General features: G+C 44.8%; 1 protein-coding gene across 2 annotated transcripts in view; it reads right to left on the minus strand.

The window, feature by feature from the left end:
* ADAMTS3 (ADAM metallopeptidase with thrombospondin type 1 motif 3) overlaps window positions 1-24,892 on the minus strand; it is a 138,432-nt gene that overhangs the window by 17,824 nt on the left and 95,716 nt on the right. For both annotated transcript variants that reach the window (XM_080408303.1, XM_080408302.1), the window contains 9 exons: window positions 20,160-20,359; window positions 8,632-8,715; window positions 7,299-7,455; window positions 6,008-6,113; window positions 4,929-5,072; window positions 3,261-3,393; window positions 2,643-2,756; window positions 1,393-1,538; window positions 652-827 (listed from right to left, as the gene is read on the minus strand). In XM_080408303.1, the coding sequence (XP_080264429.1) occupies window positions 652-827; window positions 1,393-1,538; window positions 2,643-2,756; window positions 3,261-3,393; window positions 4,929-5,072; window positions 6,008-6,113; window positions 7,299-7,455; window positions 8,632-8,715; window positions 20,160-20,359 (1,260 nt within the window). The remainder of the gene's footprint in view (window positions 1-651; window positions 828-1,392; window positions 1,539-2,642; window positions 2,757-3,260; window positions 3,394-4,928; window positions 5,073-6,007; window positions 6,114-7,298; window positions 7,456-8,631; window positions 8,716-20,159; window positions 20,360-24,892) is intronic.

Here is a 24,892-nt window from a genome sequence, read left to right on the forward strand (position 1 = left end):
TGCTCCAAGCTGTCCTTGTCACTCAAGGTTAATTACTGGGTTGAATTAATGTCAGTAGCAAAGACTGACAGAATCAGGCCAAGGCAGATGGATCTACAAAAGTGTGGGAAAATAAAAAGAGTGGGGGAATAGGAAGAGTGGGGAAACACTATGAAGGACCTCTCAAGTAGTGCCATTAGAAAAACATGTTAATGCTTCCAGTGGCTACCATCAGATGTTGACCCTTGGCACTCAGGCAGATGAAGAGCTGTGCAACAGAGAGTGCAGGAAGGGTTCTTCACAGCCCAACCAACAGCTTTCCACTCTTTGCCCCAACAGCAGCCAGCCAGAGCTCAACAGCACAGCGCACCACACACTGTGATCACCCACCGGCTATTCTGCAGCAGGAGCTGGGAGCCTCAAGCCTCCTGCTGCATCACCTCCTCACCAAGAGGAGGATGAAGCCAGGAGAGGCTAGCTGGCCTAGGGTTGGGGAAATGACAGCTGTCTCACAGGGCACCTGTTCTTTCCTTCAGGAGCCATCCTTTCTTCCTGATTTTTCATCTCACCCCCTGCTTATTCCTGCTTTCTGCACAGCTGATGAACAAGACCCCCACAAGCTGCGGGAGATTCCAGGCCTGACTTCTAATAAAGGCAAATAACAGAACTTACAGTCAGGGTGTTCATATGGCAGCCAGTGGTGCTTGCTGTTCTGATACTCAAAGTGGGAATTGCGTTGCTGGCATTGCTGCGCTCTGAAGTCCTCAAAGTGCTTCGGACACTCCTCTGTATTGCAAAGCTGGAACTCAAAATTGACACCAGCGCAGTCCTCACCTCCATTGACGGGCCTGCGAGGACAAAACATCCAAGAGATTCTAAACCCCTCTGGCCACTAGCTCTGGGGATTCTTCATCTGTGTTCCAGGAAATTTCACACTCTAATTTAAGAGACAATTTTGCACAAAAAAGGTGTGTGAAGTGACAGAAGTGGAAACAGAGCAGTTACACTGCAGTTACAGTGCAGATACACACTTGCAGTACAACCTCAGCGCTTGCCCGTGCATCCCCGAGGCATCTGCTGAAATTCAGAAGTAATATATGTGCACACACATGCTGCCAGCAGTCGGTTTACAATGAGAAATTATCTAGGTTTATCCTACAGCCTGCTGAGCTCACACACTTTTCACTCTCTCATACATCAGCTAAATCATTGGGATAGTTTTCCATAGGCTTTCCCCTGGAAATAACTGGACTCTCCAAAAATGATGCTGGCTCCCTGCAAAAAGCTGTATTTCAAGGGGCTTGAACAGAACATGAGTTTTGGCGGACTCCATCCAAAATGCAAATATCATTTAAACTGACAGCTGTAACAATTCCCAGCTGACTAGGAATACCAGCCAGCCAGAAGACCTACATTGGATTGTTGCACTGGCGTGTCCGAAAGCGAACTCCAGTTCCACAGGTCCGTGAGCAGGAGCCGAACTTTGTCCAGGGTCCCCAGTTGCCATCCTGCTTCAGCTGGTTAGCGTTCTTCCACATGCAGTGACCTTTATAGCACCACTGAGAGAAATCGGGCAAGGACAAGAGATGAGAACAGAAACAAAACCCAAACCAAACGCAGAATTGCAGTAATATCAGAAGCACACAGAGGTGAGCTCACAGGCGAAGGGATGTCGTGGAGAACGGGCTGCAAGCAGAGACTTTCTGGGGGACAAAGCGGGTGAGGGCCGATGTACTTCGGGCCCAAGAGCACCTGACCATCCTCCCCGAAGGCAGCCCGCCCCATGAATGGCGGGCAGCTCTGCTGAACCTGAGCCTGAACACTTCCACGGGAAGAGATGTGAAACTCAATACGTTCCACCCTCCTCTTCACTTAAGTAAGTTTTGCTTCATTTGAGTCTTAGTCACTACCACCTTTTTGAGGGAATTTTAATATTCTGCATATTAGCAGGATAAAGTTTTTGCTGAGGATCGGCTGGGGTTTTTTGGGTTCCCCCAAGTGTCCCCCCCCAAGTGGCCAAATATCACTTATGCAAATAGGCTGGGACAGAGGGCTAGTCAGTGGGCAGGGTGTTGTTTTGCTGCTGGCTAGGACATACTCAGATGGTATAACTGGCTCTCCTGTATCTCAAAATACATTGAATTTGCTAAACAAACATTTATTTGCGTGTAATTTTATAATGAAAAATGAATCAGTAGCAGGACATCCACTAATGGGGTATTAAAAGGGAAAAATAAAGAGCTAATCCCAAGCCTACACAAACATTTAGCCACAGGATGTCTGGACCACAAGCACTAAGCAGTCCTACAGTAACAGCATTATCTGCTACCATGGATTCCCAAAGACGCTCTATGGACACTTTGCAGATGAGACAAGAATCCAAAAAACGTAACAAAAAGGCCACAGAAGAAGCTGAGAATGGGTTACACTTCAACTGGGGTTTCTACATCCAAAATTTACTCTGCACTGGGGTAAGCCTTGTACTGTTCACAGGATATCACAGGGGTAAAGCACACCTCCCTCTTCTCCCTTCCTCAGGCTCCTGCCAGGGGATGCTGGGCAATTCCCTCTTGTCCTCTGTGCCCTTCAACCCAAACGAATGCAGCTTGGGTTTTGTTTGTTTTTTTTTTTCAATACAAACATAGTGAAAACACAATACTCACTTTTCCAGGGGCACATTCTGTCCCATCAAGTGGAGGTCCTTTCTTAGTCTTACAGAAATACGGGTTATCTGGATGGCTACACCACAACTGCTTGCATGGGTCAAAGGTTCGGAACTGAAATGCAGCACATTTATGTGATGAAATGCAACATTAGATTATTAATAGTTTTCAGATAAGGATTCAACCCACCCCGTCAATTCATCTCACGCACAGCGCTAGCAGTAAGTACAGTATCTTCAAAAAGAAAAAGGCAAAAGTATCTTCAGAAAGCAAAGGGCAGTTCTTATTCCCTGCGTCCTTGAGCTGGTGTGAAGAGGAAAAAAGACACCCAGAAATGGGAAGAAAATGAGGGTTTTTTTTCCGTTCTTTCTTAGGATCACTACCACAGGTCTGTGTCGTATGGACAGTGCTGCCATCCATTTGACCATTAACCCAAATGACCCAGCTGACTGGGTTTCACCCATAAATATCTCTCTCCTCTTTATAGATCTGTTTAAAATACTCCATTAACTGCTCTTCAATTAGGAGCAAAATGCATATATTGCAGCTCTTAAATAAGGCCAGGCACCAACTTGATGAATGAATGTTTTGTCTTTGCAATGACTGCCTTGAACATACCGCTGTGCACATTTTATAGCCAACGCCAAAATCAAAGCGGCACTGTTCATCCATGGAATAGTTGATGCCTGGCAGTTCAGGAAGCTTGGGCCAGTCATGTTCAAAAGGATCGTCAAGGAGACAGTCGTAAGAGCTGTGGAAAGAAACACAGAAAAAAAAAAAAAAGTCATAAGAAGACGTAGTGATTTGGTTTTTTGATTAGGGAGGTCAAAGTACTTACTCTTAGTAAGGCAATACTCCTTTCCTACAACCTGTTTTCTGTCCTGTTCACATAGTTATTGCTCCCCAAAGCACCGACAGTCCCTTCTGAAGGAATACTGCCTAGTGCAGCGGGACTGAGCAGTGGACGGGAAGATCCTACAGCAAAATCCCTGCATTTAGTGGAGACTGTGGAGAGGCATCTCCAGCCCTTCCCTGCCCTAGCGACACATGTGAAATGTGCACTTTACTTTCCTGTCACCAGAAATAGGAAACAAACACTGCTCCACTCTCAGAGCCAAAGGGCAACGCCTCCATGTGCTTCGGCCTGAAGTATGATGCCTAATACAGGGCTGGACGCAAAGCCCCTTGTAGTCAGAGTCCTTCCACTGGTTTTATGGAGCTTTTTGGAACAGGGCAGTGGTCTGAGAACAAAGCCTTCTTACCTGACATCTACTGTATCAACAGGGATGAAGCCCTGCCCTAGGCAAAGAGCAAGAATAAGGCTCGCTTTTTTCTCATTCCTGTTTAATTCTGATGTGATACTGGCAGGCTGCTCCTTCTGCACTGGCTATTTCACTTGAAGCTCTAAGGTCTCAGTCCATTGCCATTTTATGCTTTACGTTACAAATAGGGTTTCTTCTACAGGAAATTTGGGTCAACGCATTAAGTTTTCAATCAGTTTTGACTGGCTAACCCAGCTGTGAGCCATGGAGAAGAAAGCCTGAGTAAGAACAGGATGGAGAGGTACTTCCATGGAGGGAGACTAGAGCCAGCACAGTAAGAGATCTGTTCTCCTTTTCTCCCTCATTCAGACGCATGCTGCCTTCTCTCTTCCACAACTTTTGCTAGTTCCTTTTCTGAGTTTAGGGCTTCACCCTGCCCGTTCCCCAGCAGAACTCCGAGAGAAATCAAAAACCTAGAGAAAGCACCAGTTACCTAACATAAATTCTGCCTGAAAGCCTCCTGCTACCATTCCTCTCCCGAGGATGTGATGGGCTTGGAGTACAGCCCTAAGCAAGGAAGCATCATTCCTGTCTCATAGCTTTTCTGATATTGATTTGAAGGAGAAAGAGAGTATGGTAAAAAGGGTGAGGGGGAAACGGCTCCCTTGGAGCAGGCCAGCCGTGCAGGCAGTAGTATCTCGCCGGGGCTGCAAGGAAGCACAGAGGAGCCTACCAGGATGCCTCCGAAGGCTGAACCCTGCTGGGAGGCAGAGGGCAGGCCACCCTGGGGGATCCCACTCCTGTGAGGCCCCAGTACTGCTGCATTTAGAAAAAGGGCTTCGACAATTGAGGGTCCTGTTTATGACACTTGTGCTCGCCCCTTCATGCCGGGATTGCCTCTTCTCTTCCCTTCGCCGTCTAGTGGAGGGCAGCAGGCAGCACACTGGCCCCGCATCCCAGGAACTGCAAAGGCTTCTGCTTCCTTCAGTACGACAACTACCGCCGAGCACTGACGGGTCCTTACTGTATGTATCTTTTGAGTTCTTGGCCGCTGCATCTGGACCAGTGGTAACGATGAAAGGCAGCCTGCACCAAGGGAGCCATAACACTCCCCATGGCTGTCTCATCCCCACATCTGTTCCCTTGACCATCGTGCTCCATTCCCAGCCTGTAACAAAGAACCAGCGTCAGAGCCCAGGCAGTTCCCACTCTTCCACAGGTAATACAACTGTAAAGAAAACAATTTTCCATGCGCACACAACTATGAAATTGTTCTTTGCGTTCTACAGATATCACCTGCATTTCAAACTGATCTTTGATGTCAGAACCTAAGGACACTCTGAATACTTTTTAATTTATACTTTGTTCTATTTGTTTGTACCAGGAATGAACTAACTAGATGATGACAACTTCATATGCTTTGGATGAAGGTAAACAACTCTGCTCATTAGGGAGCTGTTCATTCCGACATTCAGTTGCTCACATTTGTGTACTCATTTATCAAAAGCAGCTATTTGAACAGAGCTAACAGAGTTATCATGGTGCATATCCAAAGAGCTAACACTGTTAGCACGTTACATCTCCAAGTGACCTGGTCATCTCCAGTTGGGCTAAATCCCTCCTGGTGAACTGAACAAGTAGCCTGCACTACTCAAGGATGACAAAAATCAGATCCTTAGTGCTTGTCATTAATTCATCCAGACAGCTAACAAGGAGAACTTTTCTTAATCTTTACTCCCACCCTAACATTCTATCCATTTTATCATTCTTGAAGAGATGCCAAATCTAACAAATCAGCATGTACAGTTGATGAGAAGAAAGAAGTTAAGGATGCTTGACAAGCTACTGTCTCCACTGCCTGGGCCTTCCAGGTTTCTTACTGACCTCTGCATCACCCTAGAGAAAACAAGTTCCCCCTCTCTCTTCCCCCTCCTTTCTTCCCCCACTTATCTCTTCATTGCTTAAACCACTGATGCATTCCAAGGAGATGGAAATAAAATTAGCATAGCTTTCATATAGCTATTAAAATTAAACCATTGGAAGCAAGCAGGAGACACAGCACTGTATTTTGTTGGTGATCTAATTGTAAAAGTTAAGACTTACACATGACCAGTTTCATGAGCAACAACAAAAGCTGATGAAAACCCGTCCTCATGGTTGAGAGTACAGCTTCGGACCGGGTGACACATGCCAGTAACAGGAGCATACCCTATGGAGAGAAATCATGTCTCATTCTTTTGCCCATTACATTTATTTTAAACAAGACACCCCCCCATAAACTTACTACCTGAGAAGAACCTAGGATTATTTTCTTTTGATTGTCCATTTTTTCTCTGTCTCTGCAATTGCTGTCAAACAGAGTAAATGGCTCTGACATACTGGGATTGATTCCACAGGCATCTGTGTTACTTCGGGCACTTTCACTTTTATCACCAAAGATGCACAAGATTCTTCTTGAATTAAAAGGTAGCGTCATAGGCTGGGATTTTTTGCATGTGTGCGCATTAGTACCTTCATTGACACACTGCCTGGTGCATACTGCACATCTTTTCCTCAGTAAAAGCTAAAATCTTTCTGACGACAGGGAAGTCTGCCTAACAGCTCCACCTAACCAGTTTCAATCCAGGCATGCCAGCCCAGACCTGAAAGAGAACTGAGACCTTTCTCTCCCCTTGAAAGGTGAAGGGACCATGGAGGTACTGCACACAAATCCTTAAGACATCTCCAGCTGGACAGCCAAAACATGGTCTCACCCAGACCTTTCTTTATCTGCACTGACATAAATCATGCGTTGTGAATTTACTTCCCATTATCGTTAGTTCCCTAGTCATGAAGACTAATGCAGGTATCAAAGCAGCTGGTATGCCATCTATAAAAAGCAATGTACAGTGAACGATGCAATAAAACAAAAGCAAAGTTGAATGCAAAGTATATTGAGCGTTCCTAGTGATCCCTGCAGACACACGCACAAACACCTGGTGTTTGAAGAAAATAAATCGCTATTTACTTATATTTCTCAAATAAGAAGTCTAATCTGCTACAGTTAGACATAAATGGCAAGGACTCCCATGGCAAGGTCTACTCGCTTTTTAAAAAGTACAGAAAATGAATGGGAGGAAGAACTTTCTTTGCATGACACAGTAATGACTACATGCTCAGCCTGTCCACATGAGCCTTTTCTAAAGCCAGAACAGGGAACCGGGAGGTCTGAGGAGCGTACATGCCTTCCCCAACAGCACCAGGTTTCAATACATCTTTAAAATTGAACACTTCCTTAAGTATCTGCTGAATCAAGGCCTACATTGCTTATTGTCTCAGGACCACCTAACAATGCAATTCCGCTGTTCTCCTATTTCCAAGTCCCGATAGTTTTGCTCCTGGTCAGCTGCATTACCTTGCATACCAGCGGGCCCAAAATCTTGCCTGGTTAAGAAGATGGCATGATCGTGATGCTCAGAGTGATTGGGGTCTGACTTCTGCTGCTGATACGCCCAGCGGCAAACGTTCTCCAAGCTTCTCGAGGGATTTCCCCTTTCAATCAAGCTAATGGACTGAAAGAACAACACATTAGACCCAGGAGCTCCTAAAGGTAGAAAATTCTGACAAGTTTGGATTTTCTTGGACCACTACCCAGGTTCCCATTTCTCTCTTCCTAAGAGAGGAGTTATCACTGTCATGACAGCCTTCTCTCCTACCAGAACAGAAAACGTGCACACTAGCACTGACCATGCATGTGTAATAGTACATCTTTAGTTTTTTACGTTTTTTAAGGCAGTTTAATGAGTGTTCACATCATCTGTGAAAATAACTGCCTTTCTGCATATAGCCTGTAACAGGCAGGAGGAACAGACCACTTGATGTTAGGAACAAATAAGGCCATTTTTCTTTCTTTTGTTGGAACTTGCTCAGATTCTGGACTGCCAGAGGACAAAGTGCCTCAGCTGAGATGAATGAGCATGCAGTGGCACATGCAGATGGTGTGGAGGCAGTGAATAATATCAATACATAGGACAATGTCTCAAATAGTAGAAACACTGTAATGCCAGCAAACGTGTACCAACGAGCACAGATTACACATCTGGATCTGTTGGACGTCTACTACAGTGTGTGCCTACAAGCTCAGTAAATTTAATTCCAGGACAAACATCACACTGATCTTTTGACTTGCCTAAATTCAGTGTCTGAGTTAAATGGGATAGGATCTTTGTCAAACCCTAAACAGCATTAGCACTTTCCTCTCATCCTGAACATTTTAACAAGTATTTGTTTCAAAAATCTCTGAATGTATTTTACCAGTAAAATCAATGTACTGTTACAAGTACTACCTGGGGTACAAAGTGGAGGAGTGTGTTGTAATCTGGTAAAAGGGGTGTACACAAAATGAGAAAAGGAGATAGTTGCCCTAGCAGACTGCTTGGAGGGGGTGCATCAGCAAGCCATGTTGGGTCACCCAGGATGACTGCTTCTACTAAACTGGTTTAATTCCCGATTAAGGAAGGATTCACAAGGGCAAGAATTTAGGCTGCAAGCCTGAGCAGGCTGAGGGATGCTCATGGTCAGCCTCAGGAATGAGGGCACAAGCACATTTAGCACACGCCAAGCAGGGAAAGCAGTTCTCTAGACTAGCTTTCCAGTAGACGTCTGTTTCCACAATCCTGCATGTGATTCATACAGACTGTAACTACATAGAAGATGAAGGTGAAGAACTGGTTCCGAAACTTGCTTACCTTTGCATATCCTAACATGATCATTCGGACCAGCACCACATTTATGTGAACACCCAGGGATTCATCGTGGTAAATTTCATTCACCTGGGGAGGAAAAAAAGAGGAAAAATTGAAAAGAAAAAAAGCTGATTGTACCAAGGGACTTCCAAGGCGACATATATGTTATTTCAAGTGCTTACACCGCTACAGTCTTCTCAAAAGAGGATTCACGTCTCAAATCATCTCCATGCAGTGAGAAATGCAGACTAAGCTTCCCATCATCACATACTCCCTCACATAGAACTTTCTGAGGTACATGTCAAGACTCTTCTCAAGTTTAACAGCCTCTGGATCAAAGCCAACAGAAAAGGTGACTGGGGAAGAACAAGACTTGAAGTTCAAACCTTGGAAATACTTATCTCACTGCTTGATTTCACTCATTTGATAAACACAATGAGGGAAACGAGGTTTTTCCTGAAAGCGAAGTTACAGCGGTGTGTTCAAGTTCACTGAGGGATTTAAAAGCAGATAGAGTTTGCTTTAACAACAGAGAAACCCATGTGGCCATCTCTGCTATGCCATCTGGCCACTCCAACTGCGGATGAATTCCAGATTCTGTTCCTAGTTGTTTCATCAACCATTTGTCTCACTTCGATCAGTTTAAACACATGGGATGTGTATTTTAGTGGGGAAAGCGGGCGAACATATTTTTGTTCATTTCATAAAAGATGCTCTGCTGCCAGTAGCTCTCACTCAAGGAAATGTGCCGTTAGCTTCAGCGTAGGCTTGTTCTTGGAAAATACATGAGGATTTGACTTAAAGCCATTTTTGTATTCTGAAGCTCTGGGTTGGGAAGGCAGAATATTCAGACAACGACATGAACAACCAGGCTCCATTTCTGTACACGTGTAGGCATGCGTTTAGCTTTACAGATGTGAATAGTACTCTTGATTCTAAATCAACCTGAAAATTAATGGGAGAAGTGCTTCCAAATCCCAGAAATGCTTTGGAAAATTTCATCTGAAAGTTTTAAAGTCAAGAGCATTGCCAGAGACCTAAACACTGTAGTATACCTTACAGGATAATGATATCTCCAAATATACTTGATTTCTGCAAGTCAGCGTGTTCCATCAGAAAAAAGTTTCAGCTGCATGAAAGCATGTCAAGTTTATGCAGTCTGGAAAGACTTACTATGTTACGAACAAGTGCTGGCCTGAGAAAACACCCATCTGTAAGACAACCTCCTGAGACCTCAAAATTCTCGTCCTCCAGGACTGCAGAAAACACGCAGGAAAGAGCAAACTTGGAAGCCCAGAGGGAGTCCTTATAAACCAGTCCACAGCGTTGCACCAGACTAGGTCTGCAGAGGTCTCCAGTGAGATCCCTATGTGTCATTTAAAGGCAGAATTTTGATTCAAGTGTTTTCAGCCCCATTTCCAAAGGCAACAAAGATTAGACAGTCACCCCCTTCTGTCAGTTCTAAGGCCCCAATAAATTTTGGCCCCATTTACCACTTTCCAGCAACCTTTGCAAAACAATAAAGACCTCAAAGAAATTCAGTATCCAGAAGTTTTGTGAAAATAAGCTGGTGATTAGAAGTAACAGTCTTACTACTACGCACAAGGAAGGCAGGACTGCATATGCTTTATCGCACACATGTACAGGAGCCTGGAGAGTGCTCCCAGCACCAGAGGAGCTTATGCACCATTAGAGAGCCCCACCACGAGACAGAAATCCCGAGTAACGCTGCAGTTCCACTGCTCACTGAACAACTGAAATACTTCATGGTGGGTTTTGTTTTGAAGAGTTGCTTTTTTTTTTTTTTTTTTTTAGAAGCAACTAAGACTGCTGCCCTACTTTTCAGAGATAAATTAGAATTACGTGGTCACTTTGTATAAAAAGTGACTCTTTTTAGAGTGTTTGTAGAATTGAAGTTTAAAAACCAGAATCATGCAGATGGCTCAAAAACTGTTCTTCCTGAGGACATTCCTTGTGTCTGGGAAGGTGAGAAATGCCCTGCCACCAGAGTATAAATTATGGGGCTAAAACATCTGAAGATCATCAGTGAAGTTACTCATCCCCCTAAAAATGAAATTAGTATTATATTATGGGTAATTGGTGAAAAATGAATACCACTGTTCAGAGGATGGTATATTTGAATAGGATTTAGAGGTTGGTTTATGGTGTTCTTTGGTGCTTTTTTTTTTTTAGGTCAGGCTAAACAGAACTTCCCCTTCCCCTCAGGGAAGAAAGGTCATTCTGAGTTGTCCAGACTGTGGGACCTGGCACAACAATCTTAGCCCACGGTTTTTAAAAATGCATTCCCTTTTAGGACCAGCTGAGAACAGAGAACTGTCAGCAGGACAGTTTTACAGAGATGGGTACATAACTCAGACTGCCTGTCTTGTGAAGCAATTATTCCAAAGTTCAATTATGCACCTCATATTTTCTTCCCATTAATGCAACAGCATTGCTGCCCACAATGGTTTGTGTCAGAAAAAATGCTCATGATTTCCATTGTGCCAAGAAACAATAAGCCTTCCAGGAGTGACTTTCCTAGAGACAAAAAGGATCCTGGAACTGACCTCAAGATTCAAGTCATCTTTAAGATTTCTCTGTGACACTGGTTTTTACCCCATTCTCTGTGGATTGCTTTGGAGGGCTGCACTACATGATTCCCATGAGGAACAAGTTTGTATGTACTCTTGTGACTGAAACACAGGAAATCTTAGAACCTGTAACCTCACCAGAAGGACCCAAAGCTAAAAAAAGTGCTGAAAACATCAGCGTGGACTGCAGCACTTTCCAACTGCTGTAACTGCACGACACTGTGCTTATGATGGCAAAAGAAATTACATTCCAAGATACCGGTACAAAACACATATATAAATCACACCCCAGTAAGCCTGATTTTTCTGATCTGAGCTGGTGGAATGTACCACAGATGGCCAACTGTCCACATAGCCTCTGCTGTAGTATTTAAAAGTAAAAAGGGGTTAGAGGAAATTCAATAGCAATATGCACGGGAAGGAATCAGTCAGTACTCTCTTGCTGGGACAGTGATGACAACCGTGAGACTCTGCAGACAAAGTGGAGAATTATCTATTTACTGAATGGATAAAAAATTGTTCAAACAGACAAAAAAAATGCACCTGGCAACTGAACTGAAAGACTGCAGTAAGGAGCACTGGAAAGGGAGGTAAATGCTAACCAAGGGACTTCAGTGCTTCTGTATGAAACCCACCCACCTGTACGCAGTAGGAATGTCATGGGTGAACCCACACTCCCAAACTGACATAAGACAACAATGGTGGAATCTAAGGCACCTTCGAGCCAGACCTCCTCCCTAAAGGAAAAGTGGCTGGATTCTCACCTGTCACAGAAATTGCTGCCTCTTGACCCGCAGTCACCCATAGCTCTCCAAGTTGCGCTGGATGGTCCCCCTGAGCACCTCCTGCAGTATGGCCTCTCGGTAGCTGGCCTTTCCAGCTTGGGACATATGGCAAGCTGCAGATGCACCGCTGGTTTTGCACAGGCCCAGTGCAATTCCCCCATCAGGGTCACCCACCAGTGCTCGCCGACTCTACCTCCACGGTGCCCAGGCAGGGGCTGCAAGCTAATTCAAGGCAACCTGTGGCCCTGCCGAGGGCCGAGGTCTCAAATGACTTGGCAGGGGGTAAAACCGTTTGCCCAGCAAAGCCTCACCCATCATCATAATCTCCCCAGACCAGCTCCCAGATCTGCCAGCGTAAGTGGTCCCTTCTGTCTTTCAGCTGCAGGAGGACTGGGAGGGATGGCTGCTGCTGGGTGGGCGCACAAAGAGACACGAGGAACCTGGACTCTGCCCTTCTTCTGTTCTTAGTACTGGCGGACCCAGACTGAGTTTGCTTTCCTGCCCGTAGTGGCCTCCTTTGGTATTTTTTGATGAGAAGCACTATATGATAACAGCATTACCTTGATTACCAGCTCTTCATTTCCTTCTCTTAGAATCTACGGTCTTTGAACACTTTTTTAAATTAATAGGATATTTCAACAGAAATGATTTAAGAGTAACTGAACTGATGGAGTAAGGTTACAGAAGTTTCTTTGCTGATGTTTCCCTCTGCTCATCACAGCAAGTTCCTCTCCACTTACATCAAATGCTTCATTTGGCTCTCTCTGGGTTTTGGGGACTGTACAGTCTCAATGACCTTCTGTTTATGCCTTGATCAAATTACTTAAATTTCCACATCTTACTTGCATGGGGCAAAATGCAGTTTCTTCATTAGTGTTCTACAGTGAAGGAATGTTGAGTAATTCAGAATTTGATGATTAATGCTGTTAGCTGCTTTACTGTTCACATCACTGGAAATGAAACAGCTTTGAAAAAAAGTCTATCCACAGGTAGGAATCACTAGATTAAATGGCAAGGAGTGAGTTGTGCTCTTTTGTTGACACCTTCACACGCCATTAGCCTTTACTACAGGCTGAGGGCAATATTACATTAAAATTGATGTAAAATGATACATGGGATAAGTGAACATGTGATGACTGTATGCTATAGAAACAGCTCCCTAACTAGTAATTTTGACAGACAATAAGGAAAGTTATAAGCCTGACAAAATCAAATATAAAAAATCAGGGTTGTGAAGAAGGGTGGCTTTGAAGGAGAAACAGCTGCCATAGCCTCTTTTATCTTGTGGTAAAAAAAAAAAAAAGAGGACCTGGGCTGTTCTTGAAGCCCTGCAATTCACCTCCATGCCATAACCCATCAACTGGATGAGAGGCAAGAACGATGACTCCCAAATTTGTAAGAAAAAGTCACCATCTACAGAACAGGCTGTTTGCCCATAAAGAACGTGCCTTGGTGCCCACTGTGATGTTGAAATGTGAGGAAATAAAGGGGAGATTTCCTTCTGAACCGTGCTACTCAAGCATGCCTGCTTGCCACAGAAAGCTGGGCTCAGAGATGACAGTTCAAAGATTTCAAGTGAGAGAACACAAGCTGCATCATCCCCCTCGTCCTCTTCCAGCTCAACACCCAAGCCACAGCCCAGCCAGGTCAGCAGCAAGACTCCCACTGCCTGCTGTAACATCTTTTCATAGAATCATGGAATCGTTTAGGTTGGAAAAGACCTTGAAGATAACTGAGTCCAACCGTTAACCCAGCACTGCCAAGCCCACCACTAAACCATGTCCCCAAGCACCACATCCATGTGTCTTTTAAACACCTCCAGGAATGGTGATGCCACCACCTCCCTGGGCAGCCTGTTCCAATGTCTGACCACCCTTTTGGTGAAGAAGTTTTTCCTAATGTCCAGTCTAAACCTCCCCTGGCACAACTTGAGGCTGTCTCCTCTTGGGTCCTGTCGCTTGTTACGTGGGAGAAGAGATCAATCCCCAGCTCCCTACAGCCTCCTTCCAGGTAGTTGTAGAGGGCAGTAAGATCCACCCTTAGCCCCCTCCTCTCCAGGTGAACACCCCCAGTTCTCTCAGACGCTTCCCATAGGACTCGTGCCCCAGCCCTGCTCTGGTGTCTGGACACGCTGCAGCCCCTCGGTGTCCCCCGTGCAGCGAGGGGCCCAGCACCAAACACAGGATTTGACGTGTGGCCCCACAGTGCCCAGTGCAGGGGGGCGGTCCCTGCACTGGTCCTGCTGGCCATGCTGGGTCTGACACAAGCCAGGATGCTGCTGGCCTCCGTTATCTAGGGAAGGGTTTTACAGAGAACAACAGAGATATAAAGAGGAGCAAGTATTTGGCTCAGTGAAGTTGCATTGTTTTTCATTTTTGTAGGTGTCCAGGCTCTGCAACACAGAGCAGCCTCCAGGAAAGCACTGAGCAGAGGCAAAGGAACTGGCAGGAACGGTGCTGAACGTGTGCTTTTCCAGCAACCCTTTTATTACGACAGTTTTTAAAAGCTCAGTACTCAAGGAAGCGGTGCCTCAGCTTGCACAGGCCCTGTATTGACATCTCTACTCCCAGTAGATGGTGCTGCAGATGTTTAAGAAAAGATGGAAGCGTTTTGGGACAGTGTATCGGCTGGCTGTTCAAAAAGTTAAATGTTTTTAAAGCTAAAAAGACAATACATTCTGAAATCACCTTTAATGAAGATTTATTGTTCGTGTCTCATGAGGTACGTGGTAAAAAGAAAATGATTCCCTGCAAGGACTGTATCAAGAATATTTTGTTACTCACACGAACAATTAACTTTTCACCTCAACCTTTCTGGATTCAAATTTAACTTCCTTCTGTGGTTGCCAAAACTACGTGAACTCCTATTTCGCATTCTTCAGCAATCCCAGTTACCTGCGCAGTTTAGCACAGCCACAAGCCACCACTCAGGGGACACTGGCATTTCTGAAATGCTGCTCGCAAGAACAGCACGAGCTGTCTGCTGTATGCACGCTGCAGTCGGCCACCAGCACCAGCGCTTGCTTCCATTTGGAACTGCACAGAAAAGAATAAGCGCTGATCTGATTTTTCTACTTTATCTCAGATAATAACTATCAGGTAAAGGATTGGGTTAGAGAGTAGAAAAAGTCAAGAGATCTCTGAATTAAGTGATGTGTTTATGCCTTGCTATGCATTTCTAGATGGAGTAAATGAAAAAAAGAGCAAATGATAGAGAGATGAAGAACTGCAGGTAGTGTGTGTGTGCATGGAGACCTCTGGCAGAATTTTTAGACATATCTGGCACTGCCTGTTCTTATTGAAGCTAATCATAAAGCTCTCATTGACTTCAGCATGTGGACAACAAACTAAATTGTTATTTAGAAAGAAGGTGATACACACAAAACTTTGATGCTCGTCACCAAAAGAGAAATTCTGTCAAAAGCCACTTGCAATTTGAGAATGAATGATGCATGGAAGTACCGCTCTACTGGCTAATTTGCATTTATTCTCAGGAAAAAAAAAAAACCTGAAAGATATAAATACTGCCAAGTCCAAACCTGCTTACAATCCCTCAGTGTAACCCCATGCCCTCTGTGTATAACCTGTGCCCTTTCTGATCTCAGTTACTTTAATCCAGGGAAGGCCTGTCTGAAGTAAGCACCCAAGGGAGTAACAAATGTCAGCTGCCTAATGCAGGAGACCTTTAATTTCAGATTCAACACCACAATGCTAAAAACATCAAGATTTTTTTAAGCATCCCCTTACAACACTGTACTAGCTGCCTCTGGCTGAAAGTGATCATTACGAATGTTTCACTGTTCTGTCTTCTGTTAGCTGAAAACCAAACATCCCTCTAAACTGAATGCAGTGCCTTCAAGATCCTCTCTCTTTGTTAGGGGTTTCTCTTAGGTAGCGCAGAGGAGAGGAAAGCCACTTTGTGAGAGATGACATAACACAAAAGAAGAGCTAGCTGCCAAGCATCAGATACACCAACAGTGCCACATGCCCCCCCCCCAAAAAAAAAAAAAATACAACTGGTGGTGAAAACCAATTCTCCTCTTGCAAAAGGTGGCCTCAACACCAGTGTGGCACACTACCACCTCACAGAGATGGGACCCGGCTCCTGACAGACTCCTCCCGGAGCTGCTGAAGGGCTGCCTTGGCTCTGTGGCATAACCAGGGTGTGGGAACAGAGGAGTGGGGGGAGAGGGAGCAGGGTTAGGCTTTCTCAGTCCTGCTTGCACCTCATTTCCCATTCCTCTGCCAGTTTTCACTCTACTTGCTTTCCTGCTGCACTCCTGCAAGTTCTCTGAGGGATGCTTCACTGGGGGTTAGGAACGGCACCAACGCTACGGCAGGGTTTGGGAGATGGAGGCTACAACTCCTCATGTGCTCCTGGCAAAGGTAAGAACAGGAAAACCAAAGAATCATCACAGAACGGTTTGGGCTGGAAGAGACTTTGAAGACCCTCCAGTTCCCACCCCCTGCCACAGGCAGGGACCCCTCCCACCAGCCCAGGCTGCTCCCAGCCCCGTCCAGCCTGGCCTTGAGCACTGCCAGGGATGGGGCACCCACAGCTGCTCTGGGCAGCCTCTGCCAGCGCCTCGCCGCCCTCACGGTGAAGAACTTCTTCCTAATATCTAATCTAAACCTACCTTCTTGTAGTTTAAAACCATTCCCCTTGCCCTATCGCCGCAGGCCCTACTGATGTCAATTCTGTCGCTTCAAGGAACTGCCCAGTACTGGACAAGCCACTGAGCTACCCAAAACAACCCCAGGGGAACAACATTCCCTTCAGTGGGTGATTTTAGCCCCCGGCCCTTCTGGAAGGCAGGCTGCCAGTAAGTTGGGCAGTTTGTGCTGTGAGATAACAGTAAAGCTTCACCTCAGAGCTTGGGACTGTGCTAGATTTTATGGCTTTGGACTAGATGAGCCCATTTGGACTTTTGATATCTAGCGCTGACCTGTAACAGCTATTTTAGATGCACTGCTGGGTTTTCCAGCCTGCACGTACAAATGTGACATATAGGGAAACACCTCAGGCATTTCTTCAGCTGGAAGTGAACCTCCAGGGCTGGAGCTCCCAATGGCATGGCAAGGCTGTGCCGTGCCTGGCTCCCTGTGAGCCAGCGCGGGCACCGAGAGCAGTACAGTTGTGTCAGCACAGCGCTCTGCCCATGGTAACCAGTCTTGGCACAGGGTTGAACCCATGTGATTTAATACCGCTTTTTTGCACCGGAGCAAAACAATGCAATGTCCATACATATTTGCTCTTTTGAAGCCAGGAGCTGTCTCACATATGCTGCGTTATATATGGCAGAACTGCCTTCAACTTCCTCGCTTGGGAAGGCAAGTCTCAGCGAGTTACTGCCAGCCTTGCAAAAATCCCCACAAATGCTTGTAACATCCATCATGAGTTTTTCTGCATCTGGAGCCTCCCATTTTAAGGAAGAGAAAGAGATACACGTTTAGATACACAAGGTTCAGTCCTGGACCTTCACACCATTAGATGCAAACCTAAATCTGAACCACAAGTCAAGTTCATGTCTGCCAGGCAACTTCAGCTGTGCTGAGCTATGTCTGCTGGTGTCAGCAGTGGGTGGGACGGCAACAGCTGTGGTCCCTGTAGCTAAGGATCTTCTAGGAACAAGCAAAGACTTGCTCATGGGCTTTCTGATTGCCTCAAAACTAAAAAAGAAGCTTCTCCTAACAACAAAGATATGCTAGACACATTCATGGCCATGAAAGTCTTGCTGTTGACTCAATCACATCTCAGAGGTGATCTGCAGAGCAGCCCAGGTTTGGTGGTTTGCTCCTCCTCAAGGATCTTCACACCCAGCCTCTTAACAGACCACAGCCAAAGGCATTCTGTGTGCACATCAGAGGAGGGGAGGAAGTTATGATTAAACGCTTTGGGCTCCAAAACCAAAAGCACAGACATTACTTGACTTAACAGCCCCCTGTCATCAAACCAAGGTTCTACAGCATCCCTTCGCTTATTGTTAGGGAACAGCTCCCCTGGCACGCTAAAATACCACAGTGACCTCAAACATACAGGCTCACAATTACAGAAACAGTAGGAAAAGCATAAGACTGAACAAAACCCCAGGTTGTAAACCTAGCAGACTAAATTCTGTTTTCCAGTTACAATGTGTGTGTGTATCAGGAGTTTCTTATTCTAGATTTATAGCACAGTATAATTCTACACAGAGCTATCCTGGAAAACATATCAGTTGGTTTAAATTCATATAGATTTTTTTTTTTCCCTCTCAAATTCTATGGATTAAATTTTTAAACTGCTGTTCCTCATTTTGGGAACTAGAACAGGGCGGGTAGATTTTCAAAGACACTCAGCATGTTTGTGCTCTTGGAAAACTGAGATGGGATTGTGACAGGCAAAAGCTGTGTGCTAAGATTTTATTTTTTTTTTTGTAAAGGATCTGGCTTTAAACATCTAAAAGGTATCCGGGGTCTTATGACAATGAGACCATTCCTGTGGGTACACTTTGGTCCTGGCACTGTGTTTCACCCTCAGTATTTGAGGGGTCTCCTCTGTACCGAAGCCGTACAGTCTTTTGCACATGCAGGATCTGTGTTGCTGGCAGCACAGTTCCTTATGAAGGAATAGCTTATTTATCTGACTGAGGAGCTTGCAAAGGGAGCAAAGAGACCTTCTCTAGATATAGCAACTCATTTTTAGTCTGAAACACAAGATTTTCAGCCTTAGGCCTCCATACCAGAGTAGCCACATGCATGATGCCGTGGTGGCACAATATGCACTAAACAGGAGCTGTGTGTGGGAAAAAAAAAAGGATTTGGTGCAGGACACATTGCGATACAAGCCACGTGGATCAAAGCTTGGACTAAAGGCAGAGTGCATGGGAAAGAAGTAATGTCTCAATAATTCTGAATGAGCATTAAGAGCAGAAAATGCTAAGAAAAAAATTATCGTCACAAGCATACGAACTAACCATAAACCAAGGACTGAAGGCCAAATCCACTGTGTGTGCTATTCGCATCGGCTGTCCCTCCTCAAGGGGAATGCTGCATACAAGGGGGAGCTGAAACGGTGGTTTGGGGATGAAGGGGAGAAGGTGGTTCTGATACTTCACAATAGTGGAAGGATTGAATTCTCTCAGTCAGGAATGATGGTGGCTGACATGACGCAGAACAAAGAAATGTTACAAAGATGATTTCTAAGCCTAAGGAATAATTTTTAAATTATTTCAGGAATAAAAATGTGAGTGTAAAAAACACACGAATCATTTTCACATTCATCAAACTGTTACTAACTGTAAGCCTGTTCCCTTACAATCTGTCCTTAGGATATTGTTTTTCTTTCCTGGAAAACCTTATGATCCCCACAGCTTCTAAGATGTGTCCATATGGGTCTGACACTTAAAGGCATTAAGAAAAGTCCACACAATGCAAGGGATTATTATACATCTCCTTTACATGTCCTTCATGTATTTCTTTTAGAGTTCTTCTAAGATAGAAAAACCAGAAAACATTTAAGCTTGAGCAATTCCCGCGTTCAGTGCTGGTGTAGTACATGACTTTTAATGCACAGTGTGAACTGTGCTCTTCTGTAATGTGCATTTCCACACAACCTGACAGCCTAGTTCCAGACCATAGCTTTACATATAGTATTTTGCCATTGATTTTACAACCAGAAATGTATACATAGACAAAAAATAAGACACACTATGATAAAGCGTTCTGTAAGTCTCCATTCCTTTGGAGTTTCCATGTAAATATGGATATTGCCACACAAGCTAAGGAACAGACATCATTAGAAGGTTTGCTTTCTTTCAAAGAGCCATTAGGTGTCTAGAACACTTTTTTGCTCTGCATGTTTATTCTATTACTAGGTTTCCTTCAGAACTGTGTTGCAGGAGGAGAAAGGAATTACTAGAAATGTATCAAGTTCACATTTTCTCCCCACTGTCAACTATTTCCAAATTCTTGGAATACTCTAGAACATGCCCTAGAAAACTACCGTGAAAAGGACCAATTAAAGGAACATATTGAAAAGAAAGAACCATATCCACTAGCAGACAAACCAATCACATTTATATTTTTATCAAATGTGGTCTCTTAGATGCTCCTACTAGAGTTTGCAAAAGCCATTCACATTATAAACCAACCGGTGCAGCACTATGGAAGATACTCACTATGTTCATGAGGGTGAGGAGGTAGTTTTGAACATGTTCTTTGCCATGGAATCGGACAACAGAGTCATCCACACCTAGCAGCACCTCGATGTTGTAGTCGTCGTCTCCCGCATGCCTGCGTCGCCTCAGGGTTTCATTCAGATGCTGCTCTACGCTGCTGTTCAGGGAGCTCAGCTCTCCGAGGCCACCAAGAAGAGACCCTACAAGAAATAGGAAGACATCAACATTTGCTCCAATTCCACTTCAGAAACATCCTCCTGCACAACATCCTTACCTGCAGAGTCACCGCTTCTTTGGATAAAATAAATCAGAAACCCTGAAGAGATTATTCTAGTGGCATAGGGGTGGGGGAAATCACCAGGCACCTGATGACAAAATTCATTCAACCATATGGTTCTACAGTTTATCACATGGTAGTTATTTCAAGCATAAAATTTTAGGCCAAATACTGCAGGAGGCTTAGGGCAAACACCTGACCTCCTAATGCAGAATTTCCTCCCTCCTTTTTTTGCACCACATCAGGCACACGTTACAGAGTGCCACAGACACGGGATGCCTCAGTATTCACTGGGGATGCTGCACAATGCTGAACTTGAGGGGCTTTAGTGCTCAGAAGTAATGTGGTCAGCCCCAGCTCATGTTGAAAAGATCTCAGATAGCGGTGTTGTGTGTTTTGCTGTCATACCCCATCACTGGAACAGCTAATCTAGAGTTTCTGACTGACTTACTAGTTTTGTAAGTCTTTGTTTAAAAAGCAGGCACTGAAATAGCCTCTCCTGTGAATATCACAGAATACTTGAAGAGTCCCTTGAAAACGTGGGTCAAGGGGCAGAGTTCAGGTGAACCATTATGAATTTAATTTTTTAAAAAATGTTTATGCTATTGAACGCATCCTCTCATTTTTTAAGGGGATGCATTCAATACCTTGTACCTGCAATAACTCAAAAGCTGTTTCTTCCACTTAGGACAGTAATGCAAAACATTATCATGGATTTTTGACAGGAAAAAAGACAGCTGTAGGCTACTTAGTTCTTCCTAAATTTAAGCCAGCACACCAACAGGCTCTAAGCAATAAACAACAGTAAAGAGACCAGTTTGGAACATCTTAAGGTGCAAACAACTAGCTATGTACTGCAGACATTGCTAGGAACTGGGCTGTTCTTGTGTCTCTGGCTCCGTAACGGTCAAGGAGCATCCATCCCCATTCCCTCATTCCTTCATTTAGAAGAAAGAGATGATACAGCCCACAAATCCACAGCGATCTTCCTGCCCTATGAACCCAACTAAAGCAACCAGCATCTAATGGATAGAAAGGGTAGTAAATAACCACCCTTTCACCAAAGGGGTGGATGAGGATTGGAACAGGCTGCCCAGTGAGGTCGTGGAATCCCCTGGGTCCCCTGGAGGTGTTTAAAAAATGTATAGATGCAGTGCTTAGGGACATGATTTAGTGATGGACTTGGCAGTGCTGGGTTAATGGTTGGACTCGATGGTCCTAAAGGTCTTTTCCAACCTAAATGACTCTATGATTCTATGAAAGGGAAGGGTGGTCCTGCCTTCCACTCGTGTTGACTCTCATTGTAATGGGGCATTTCCGCAAACAGTGACACAGCTTTCAAGCCCTTTTCTCTGGACTGGAGCTGATGAAAGCCAAGGTCGCAGGTACATAAACTGGCCCTTCACATGTTTTCAGGCAAGACTCGAAGTAAACTAGATTTTCCACACTTTCCACAAATTCTCCTTGTGGAAGGACAGCAGGATCAGGGCCAATGCACTGGATGGCCACGGTGTAATTCGTCTTGAGCAGATTCAACTAGTGGCTGAACTAGCTGGGAAGCCTCTCCCTTCTAAGTATCAGTGGTTCGCAGCAACACAGAAATAACTCTCCCCAAACCCCACATCAAACGGCAAGGTTGTCCCCAGTTGTTTTCAGAAGCTTAGCCTGCCACTGTGGGTGAGAGACCAGGTCTGCAAACAGCTTTACAATTCAACCGCAAGCCCTCTCACGCTCAAGAATGCAAACCCTGTGATAGCACACAAGTGGGAAATTCATAGACAAGCTCCAATTCTAAAAATTGCTGCAGCTGGCAAAGCTGCCGAGCGCACTGTCCAACGGAAATATACCAGTCATGTCATCGTACCACTGCGCCCACGGCATGAATGGAATAGCTTAAGATCACTTCAGAAAGAACCAACTATCTGCGCTGTGCAGCACCTTTGGTTTGGCCATCACTTCCCTTCTTAAATAGGTGGTTTTGCGGTTCAAACAAAGAGGAGAATCTCTTTTTTGTGTGCATGCGAGCAGGCAGAGTGAGGCAGAAAGGATTCCTTTTTTTTCTACCCCTTTCTAATACGTAGCCACTTTCTGCACATAGAGGGTATTCTCAATATGCCAGTATTTTCCATGCATGCACCCACAGAATATTTTTGAAGTGTGCAATCCCAACAAAGCAAGAAAAAATAACCTCACTCTAGGAAGAAATGTAATGACCATTTTTGGCCAAGATTTGAAAAAAAGAAAAATAGCACTGGAAACATTTTCAAGCATTGGGCCTCCCACCTCCTGAAATGCAACTTGCATACCTCTTTCCACAGAAACCCCAAACCTCTCCCAGCCTGGGCTCCGTGGTAAAACCCGAACCATTTCTCAGCCTGGTATGCAGCGTGTTCCATCAAATGTACCAGGGCCTCTGAGGCTATTAAACAGTGTCCACTCTAGCTACAGGTCTCCTGGTGCCAACTAGCTTTTTAAAAATTTTATGTCTGCTGTTCTTGGCACTACTTAAGTTACTCCTTAACAGAAACACTAACGTCACAAACAACTGTTGACTTTAAGGCTGATCTGAGGTACTTATCAGCTAGTAATTACTTAGCAAGCTTCATTCTGTGCATTGTCTTTCCCCATGCCTTGCTGGGAAGCAAAGCAGTGGGGTCCTCTCCCTGAATGCACCCACTGTGAACTGCTGTGCCCTGTCCAAAAAATGCAGGGTAACATGAGTGGTTTGTATCTTCTTTTGTTTGCCTGCTTTCCATAACCCGGCACTTAAGTCTTCGGAGTCAAACAATTGGACTCAAACCCAGATTATATGTACTAATGATAGCTCTGTTGGCAAATGTGGCAATTTGCAGCCATTGCCAAGCACCTACTAGAACGTCAGGGCAAAGGGATGACGGCGTGGCACACAAGAGCAGCAGCGCAAAGTGAGAAGATGCCTATGTTCCTACAGTCCAGTCATTAAATCTCTTTCTTCGTGCCATTGCTCACGATTCGGCTAAGTACTAGGGCACTGGTGGAAATTTTAGAAGAGCTCAGAGAGTCAATGAATCTTTTCATAGCATTCAAGTCTGTTCCAAATACCTCAAACAACCTGAAGTTATTTACCATAACTGATTACCATTAATTTTGGCTAGTTCTAAAAAGTTTGTTCTGTGCTCACTGGCTTCAGCCAAGGCATTGGGAAGGGGGGACAGGCAGACGTCCTTTCTGAGTGGCACAGAAAGTGTCCTCGGATGTGTTCCGTTCAGGAGATGGCGTCATTACTCTTATAAATACACACGTGCGATTCAGAACCGTCCAGGCAGGTAGACACAAACATGTTGGAGATTTTATCTAATCTGCTCTACAGAAGGCTGACCCACGTTTGCATCTGGTCTATGCACCACATTGCTCCAAATGAGACTAATTACAAAGCCAACCCCTATGTTTACTGTGAAATTGCAGTGAAAACCATGTTGTGTCTGCTTTCTGTGCTAACAGCTTTGGCAGGGTGAGTTTTCAGAACGCCACAATGCCTACAATCCGGAGTTCTTTCAAAAATTTATGGATGCTGCAGCAGGAGAGATATGGAAAAATCTTAGCGGAGAGCCATGTACTGCATTATGAGTGCTACAACCAGCAGAGGCATCAGCATTCTCCATTCAATGTGTTCAGTAGGTACTTACAGGTACTCTTGACAGTGGGGCAGAGTTCAGTCTAAATGGTTCTTGCACAAAATCTTGGTTAATGCATGACTGAGACCGCTGGCTGTGCTCGACAAGACTTTCACAGACTTTCTGTACTGCAATAAATAACAAATGCAACCATCCTTTCCCTTTCGACCCTCCCTCTCGCCAATACAAAAGATGTAAATTGCTTTCTTCAGTCAACTCATACACGTCTCCACGTGTCTGATGAGGGATAGCCAGACATCTGCAGCGCTAGTAAATGGGCATTAACTATCAGTAGTGCCACATGCTATTGGAACTCACGACACAAAACACAGCTAAAACTCTGGAGGTCATTAGGCAATAGTTAAGAAACACATGTGCTGTGCCTTTCCCTTTGTAAATTACAGGCCTTGCATGTAATGGGCTAGAAGAAAAATTGCATTCAAATAAAAATGCATCATCATCTTTGTGTGTTAATCCAGGGCTTAGGAAAACCTGAGATGCTTGAAGCTGGTATAACTTTACTGAGCATCAGCACTGCAGGGAGCACGTAATCTGCAAATATTTAAATCCGGGGGTGGTTTCAGCATTGAGATGAACATTTACATGTAGGCAGTCCTGCAGATTTGCCAGCTGAATGCCTTTGGACACCCCCTTACCTGTATGCTGGCACTGCTGGCACCAGGTAACGGAGAAACCAGCCTTCCCTTAGAAAAACTCTTCTCTAGAGCACAGGGCAAGTAATTCAGCCATGAGCAAAAGTTGGAGAAACGATGCGCTTGTTATGAGTGGGAAGAGATCACAGC

Source organism: Falco punctatus, assembly GCF_963210335.1.
Source record: "Falco punctatus genome assembly, chromosome: 1".
In the NCBI taxonomy this organism is placed as follows: Eukaryota; Metazoa; Chordata; class Aves; order Falconiformes; family Falconidae; genus Falco; species Falco punctatus.